Below are 7,060 nucleotides of genomic sequence, written 5' to 3'. Positions count from 1 at the left end.
CGCTAGGGTTGGAGCCCAACAGCCTTGTGCTTCTTTGGGCTGCGGTGACTTTCGCTCGGAGCCGTCAAACCTCATCCTGCATTGAACTTGTTAGAGGGTCAGTGCCCCGTGCGCCCTACCCCCTGCTGGGTGGGCTGGGAACAGCTTTCACCTTTCCTGCACATCCATCAGAAGACTTGATTAATTTGAAAGATACCCCTCTATAAAAGTTACATAAGAGTGGAATTATACCCATTCCTTTGAAAGTATTAACTACTTCCTTCTGTCTTCTGTGTGCCACTTGAGCAATGGCTCAACACAGCTGTATATGTGTGTGTGTGCTGTTGCCCTCAATTACTGCCCCATTTAAGATTTTCTATTCTCTGCCAGCCAATAATCATGAGAAGCAAGTGAAGAGAATCTTCCTTGAAATGAACTTAGAAAGTGCAGGGATTAATAGAACACTTTAATTGAGCACACGACTGTTCTTAAAGATGGAAAAGGATGTGCTACTTGTCAGTATTTATGTGATGGTCATTTGTGGTGGGCTGGTGGGACGGACATCAGTTGGGAACACTTTCATACACTTCAAAGTGGTACTGGATACCGTGTTCCTCCTGTACACCCTGTGGAACATCTGGAAAGCTGCAGAGTGAAGCAGAGGAAGAGCCCAAGTGAAGGAAACACAGTAAATCAAAGTGCAACCATATGAGGACTAATGGCCTCACTGTCCCATGAAGGCTCATATAAAGGGAGAGGGGGAGGGTGCAGAAAGGTAAACATGCAGTAAAGAGCACCCTCGAGTAGAGCCACCCCAGAGAGGCGCAGCACAGACACAGAGCCACAACAGCAGGAAGGAAGTGGAAAGATGTAGCAGTGTTCAGAGGTCAGTGAGCCTTTAAGTGCCTTTTGCAGGACTGATGGCTGGGTGTGGCCACGGGTTTCATCCAGTACCTCCCTCCCGAAATTGTGTTTCCATACACACACACACTTACCTGGGCAACAGTCTGTACTTGTCCATATTGATGTGCGGCAGGAATGTGTCACAGTCAAACTGCTGCAATACCCTGGTGACAAAGAGGCGGCGAGGACCCGGCATCTCCATCGCTTCCTGCGTGGGGGCGGGGGTTGTTAGTGCACCTGTCGATTCATGCAGTCAGAGCGAAATGAGGCTTTGAACTGACATTTCATTTCAATAATACACACTGAGCGATGAGCACATTGGATGCTTTTGTGCACCAACTCAATATTATTATTATTAAGACAACTGCACAAGAGATCTCTCTGGAAAAGACAGGCATGCAGCACATTAAAAAGCCAACTGCTGAAACCAGTAAAGATCCCTGAGATGAGCTGCCACATCAGAGCTGTTTCAAAAAGCACGCGTGCACACGCACACGCACTGAGAGAGAGAGAGAGAGAGAGAGAGAGAGAGAGAGAGAGAGAGAGAGAGAGCAAGGCAACTCTCCTCCTCGGCCCTCAAGAGCCGCTGCTCCTTCTGGTCTCCAGGAACGCAGTGGCTCTCGGACATGTGGGAACCGGTGACCCTTCAGCCCAACCTGGTTCAACGGAGGCGCCGGAGGAAACAAATCTGAGCAGCTGTAGGCGACGCTACAGGAAGCAGACGTCACACAACGAGCACATGCCGACCGCACACAATGACCTCCAGCAGGCGTACCTTGTAGAGGGAGCTGCCCCCGATGACCCACACCTCATGCACTTTGCCGGCAAGTTCTGCAGCGTCCAAGAGTTGAAGGGCAGAAGGGAAGTCAGAGGCCAGGTAGTGTGCGCCTGCTGGTGGAGCTCTGCACAGCGGAAGGCGCCACAACGGTCAAGGTAATGGATGTGCTGCTGCACCGCTGTACCCTTGAACATGCGCCTCACCCCATGTTACTTTGGTCAAAAGTGTCCACCTCTGTGTGGGTGTGTGGGCAAAATGGATTTATCTCAAGCTCCTGAAGCTTCAGAGAACAATGTGCACTAACAATATGAGACAATAAGAGAAATGTGAATAAATGAAGCACAGGACTGAGAGGGGGAAAAAAAAACAAAACAATGAGGAGCAATAAAACATTGAGGGAAACAAGGAATGTGAGACACGAGCTGAAACGGGTGACACCACGAGAGGAAGCTCTGCGAGAGCAGGCCAACGGGAGAAAAGGAGTAGGAAATATAGCGTACTTGAGATTTCCGCTGAGCACAACATTGATCCTATTCTTCAGGGGTCTGTTCCGCTCTGGGATGGAGAACCATGTCTTCCGCCCCATGATCACCACGTTCTCTTTACCTGTTGGTCAGAGCGGGCACGCTCAGCGCACGCGACACGACAAAGAAGAAAAGGCAAAGCGGGAGAGCGACTGAAGGCCGCCCTCGTTCGCCTCTCATCTTCGCGCGCAGAATCAGCCGTCCTTCCTTCCTTCCTTCCTTCCTTCCTCCGTTTGTTTGTTCGTCACCTTCCGCTGCAGGCTTGTGGGTCTCTGGAGTCGAACCCTGAGGCAGAGGGCATGAGGCAGGGCAGGACACAGCCTAGAGGGAGAAGCAGCCCATAACAGGGCAACACACACACACACACACACACACACACACACACACACACACAGATATATACAGGTGGTCCCCGACTTACGATGGGGTTACTTTCCGCAAAACCCTTCGGAAGTCAAAAATACATTTAATACACTGATACACACCTCTGCGTGACAGACTGGGAGATGCGGATCGTTGCCGCTGCCCAGCAGCATCGCGAGAGAGTATCGCTCTACGTATCGTTTGCCTGGGAAAAATCAAAATTCTAAGTACCATTTCTACTGGATGCCTATCGCCAGCTCACCATCGTACAGTCGAAAAAAAATCGCAAGTCGGGAACCACCAGCCTGTATGTGCGTGTCTACATATAATATACAGTATTTTAAAAAAACAAAGAAAAATTACCTTCCACTGCAGTCATTGTCATCTTCTGGAAATGTTTAAATTCGTTACTGTGGAACAGTAAACAGGTACAGCGCTGTAACACACTTCTCCTCAAAAGTACTTATTATTATTATTATTATTATTATTATTATTATTATTATTATTAATAATAATAAAGGAGGAGAAACGACCAAGCGCGGTACAGAAGCTATTTAAAGAGCTTTGGCAAAAGACTTTCAAAAGTAGCTTTTACCTGAGTCTCTTCGGGTACCAGGGTAAATTCCCTTTGATGCCGATGCCGCCATCGGGACAAACCGCCACGATACAGTTGAGCACGCGACACATCGCTCCGACTCGCACTGCTGTGAAAGGGACCGAAGCGGTAGTACTGGCACGCGCACCGGAAGTTCAGTTTCCCGCCACCAGCGAACCCGAAAGCACAGGCGCGCTATTTTGACGTCATCGTTTGTTTGTCTGTCACTTTCTGGCTGCCGCGACGTTTTGCAATGAAGTTACTAAGAGAGCGGAGTCCAGTCTTTCTAGCTAAATGACCCAAGTCAAAGAAACAGGGAGTTTCACTCGCGCTCTCCGCTTTAGATAGAAGAACTTGCGTGTTGCACTTCAGCTTTCCTGACTACTTTTTCATAACCCGCCTTACAGTTCAGCTTTTTCCTATAATTAATTTCCCACAGAAAATGTTCGTTTGAAAGCGTTCTAATCCTGCGTTACTGGAAAGTGACCGAATAAACACTTTCCTATGTTCATTTTATACGGCCACGAGATGTCGCTTCATAACAGCACTGTACCCGTGCGCTGAATGGACCTGAATTCGTTTTTATTTCAGAATAAAATAATTTTCTTTGGTACCTATAGTAGTCGTGTGTACCCGCGCCCCCCCCCCACTGGGTCTCAGTCCCGTCCCCAACGCGGCTGCTCTGAAAGCCGATCGGCGTCCATCTTCGTTGAGATTCTCTTCAGACTGCAGCACTTTCCGCACGAAATGGCCAATAAACCCGTTTCAAGAAATTAATATCAAATGTTCAAAACGTTTCCTTGCGTTAAGTGTCCAGGAGGGATTATTTGGGAATGGCGCGCGGACGCCTCAGCGCTCGCGAGTGACGTGAAGCAACTTTGGCGCGCGCGGCGCCTCCTCAGGGAGGTTTTGGGACGCGACGCGAGGCGACGTTCGGCCTCTCCGCTCCCCGAGGACTCGGGCGCTTTTGGACCGAGCCGGAACATGGAGAAAAAAGGGTGCGCTGCAACGAGCGGCGCGCGAGGACTGAGGCGGGGACGAGCCTGAGCCCGAGCCCGGGCCCGGGCCCGGACCCTGGCTGGCGCGGCTAGTATCTAGAAGACCGCGGACAACAGCCGGCGGTGGCAGGCAGGAAAACCTTTCCGGAAAGAACTTCGCCTTGTTCCGCAATCTCTTGTTTCGCTTCGAAAGCGAGCGCTGCTCTCGACCTTCTGCCATTTACCTCTCGACTTGGAGGGCCGTAGCTGCGAGAGGCTCCCGCGGCCCCAGGCCCGGGCGTCCGCCTCGCGCTCCTTCGACGTCTCGCCTTGCTACGGCGGTGACGTAAATGGAGGAGATAAAATACAGCAAATGAAAATCGTTGCCTGATGACTGAAAACAAGCGTGTTTAAAGACTCGTGAGCAAAACCTACAGTCCCCGGTGTTTAGGATGGTGCCGTCTTTCATGTAGTTTCCTGAATATTTTGTAGAGATCGGAAGTGAGCCGACAGCGTCTTCTCTCTGCACCTGTGTTTGGGTGGACTAGTCACATCCCATTTGCATCTTTTTAATGCTGCTACCCCAAAGTACAGCTGAGAATCAAAGTGTGTTGAGTCCATCCTCTCTGCGCTTCTCTCTCTCTTCATGCAGTCACGTTTGAATGAGTTCAGCGGGTCTTTGCTAGTCTTCAGTAGCATCAGACTGAAACTAAAATGTCTTCAAGCATCTGTCCATTGCAGCAATCTTGTTGTTGTTATTATTATTTTCTCTCAGGTTGAATGTGGGCCCAGACCAGAGAGTCAGCTTTACACGCGGTGAGCAGTCCTGCTGACAATTATATAAGCCCACGTTGGAGCATCTGTCGCAACAAAGGAGCACGAATGAGCCTCCGTGCCTGCCAGCCGGCCGGTGCTTCTCGTTTGCACGGGGCTGCCACGTCTTCCGCTCGTCCACTCGCAGTTACTGGCATGCAGGGAAGGGGTTGCTGGGTGTTTGTGACGTGTTCAATGACATTTAGGCTGATAAGCATCCCTTGTTTCAGGAGGTCCGTTTGCCCGGATGGCAGCTGAGCGGACTAAAGCGGAACGCTGAGCCGCTCCAATAGCCGCATCGCCCTTTTCTCCAAGTGTAGCTATTGTCACACTCTTACGCTGCTGGGATAACTGGAAATAAGCAGTGCCCAGTTGATGTGGCTCAAGGAGCCGCCTTCCTGCCTGTGAGCTGCCTGCAAATACTGTGAATTAGGCAGCATCACTTGGAGCAAACCCCTGTAACTGAGCATTACCTTTTCTCTCTTTTCTCCATCTCAAATGACACTCCTGGGTTTCAGGCAGCGAGACTTTACTGGTAACCCAAAGTTTCTGGTCAACGTCACAGCAAGAACCCCTCTGTTGAATACAGCTCTTCATTTACGTTTACATTTATTCATATAGCAGACGCTTTTATCCGAAGCGACGTATATCTCAGCAAAAGTACAATTTATGCATTACATCGAGAGAAGGAGACATAGCTGCAGACATGAAAGTCTCAAGCATACCCAGTTTGTTCCCTACCACTTGCTGCATCGAGGTTCATCGTTCAAGTAGGTGCATAAGACACAGGATAGACAAATCGCAATACCACACAAGTTTTTTATTTATTTATTTTTTATTAAATATTATAAGATACACAAATCAGCAGTACAGTACAGAGTAATGGCTGAATAAAGGTTGTATCTGGGGATGCTTCTGGAGCTACGATGCGTGAACGGTTACGCCATAGATGATCTGAAGAGATCTTGGGCAAAGTGGATCTGGAAAAGGTGGGTTTTCGGACCCTTCTTGAAAACAGAGTTTCCGCAGTTCTGAGTGACAGGGGAAAGTCGTTCCACCACAACGGACCCAGAACGGAGAACCTCCGAGCTTTGCCTTTCGTGTGCGGGACCACCAAGCGAGCAGAAGTAGATGAGCGAAGGGGCCTGGCCGGGGTGTACCGGTTGATTAAAGTCTTGTAAATAGCCGGGAGCAGTTCTATTGATGCGTTTGTACACAGTAACCAGGGTTTTGAATTTGATTCGGGCAGCTATAGGAAGCCAGTACAGAGAAATGAGTAGAGGAGATACATGGGAGCACTTTGGCAAATCAAACAGAACTCGTGTAGCAGATTTGTTACACTAAATTCTCAGAAGAGAGTTTGTAGCTTGAGCCATGGTTGTGCATGGTAAAGTCAGTAAGCGAGCCATTGATAACTTATTGAATATACAACATAACATGAATTACCTTGGTTAGCAGCTGGTAGTTTACCTTTATTCATTTAGCTAATGCTTTTCTCCAAAGCAACTTACACTGTTAAGCTACTTTACAATTATTTACCCATCTACACAGCTAGGTAATTTTACTGGAGCAATTTAGGGTAATTACCTTGCTCAACGGTACTACAGCTGGAGGTGAGAGCTCTAACCACTACGCTACTAGCTGTCCACTAGTGGTGGTCAGTTTAGTGGTTAGAGTTGCTGAGTCTAGAATTGGAAGTCACAGGTTTGAATCTCACATCCTTCTTGATCAAGGAATGTACCATGTAAAAATTACCTGGTTATACAAATGGGTAAATGAGTGTAAATCACCGAACACTGTAAGTCACTTTGGAGAAATTCATCAGCTAAATAAACTCACTGGTGGGAACACACAGAACCCACCATTCATGGTCACATCTGCAGAAGTGGCAAAGATATTTGGGAAGACAAACCCACGGAAATCAGCTGGACCAGACAACATCCCTGTATGCGTACTTAGAGCCTGCTCATCGGTGCTAGCTGATGTCTTTACGGATATATTCAATTTGTCTCTTGCACAAGCCTCAATTCCCACCTGCTTAAAGAGGACCACTATCCTGCCGCTGCCAAAAAGCAACAAAGCATCCTGCCTCAATGACTACCGACCCATTGCACCGACTCCAGTAGTG

General features: G+C 48.7%; 1 protein-coding gene across 3 annotated transcripts; it reads right to left on the bottom strand.

The window, feature by feature from the left end:
- Positions 1-282: 282 nt before the first annotated feature.
- On the bottom strand, positions 283-4,094 carry LOC108930018 (dihydrofolate reductase-like). Of its 3 annotated transcripts, none has more exons than XM_018745001.2 (6): positions 3,143-4,094; positions 2,911-2,957; positions 2,161-2,266; positions 1,658-1,784; positions 975-1,090; positions 283-624 (listed from the first exon to the last, which is right to left on the bottom strand). In XM_018745001.2, exons 1-6 carry the CDS (start codon positions 3,232-3,234, stop codon positions 543-545), a joined length of 570 nt encoding a protein of 189 aa, XP_018600517.2. In that variant the 5' UTR covers positions 3,235-4,094; the 3' UTR covers positions 283-542. The 3 variants fall into 3 exon arrangements, with proteins under 3 accessions (XP_018600517.2, XP_018600518.2, XP_018600519.2); XM_018745003.2 differs by having other exon boundaries at positions 287-624; positions 2,161-2,469; positions 3,143-3,174; XM_018745002.2 differs by lacking the exon at positions 2,911-2,957 and having other exon boundaries at positions 286-624; positions 3,143-4,076.
- Between the last annotated feature and the right edge of the window lie 2,966 nt (positions 4,095-7,060).

This window comes from Scleropages formosus, chromosome 6 (assembly GCF_900964775.1).
Source record: "Scleropages formosus chromosome 6, fSclFor1.1, whole genome shotgun sequence".
Classification (NCBI taxonomy): Eukaryota; Metazoa; Chordata; class Actinopteri; order Osteoglossiformes; family Osteoglossidae; genus Scleropages; species Scleropages formosus.
Note: the sequence above shows the minus strand (reverse complement) of the source record. Positions and strands in the feature narration are given on the sequence as shown.

Coding starts and splice junctions, on each gene's coding strand:
- LOC108930018 (XM_018745001.2), bottom strand. CDS start 3,234: ATGTGTCGCGTGCTCAACTGTATCGTGGCGGTTTGTCCCGATGGCGGC. Junction 1,785..2,160: donor GTGCTCAGCGGAAATCTCAA/GTACGCTATATT, acceptor TCCGCTGTGCAG/AGCTCCACCAGCAGGCGCAC. Junction 1,091..1,657: donor GGGGCAGCTCCCTCTACAAG/GTACGCCTGCTG, acceptor GCCCCCACGCAG/GAAGCGATGGAGATGCCGGG.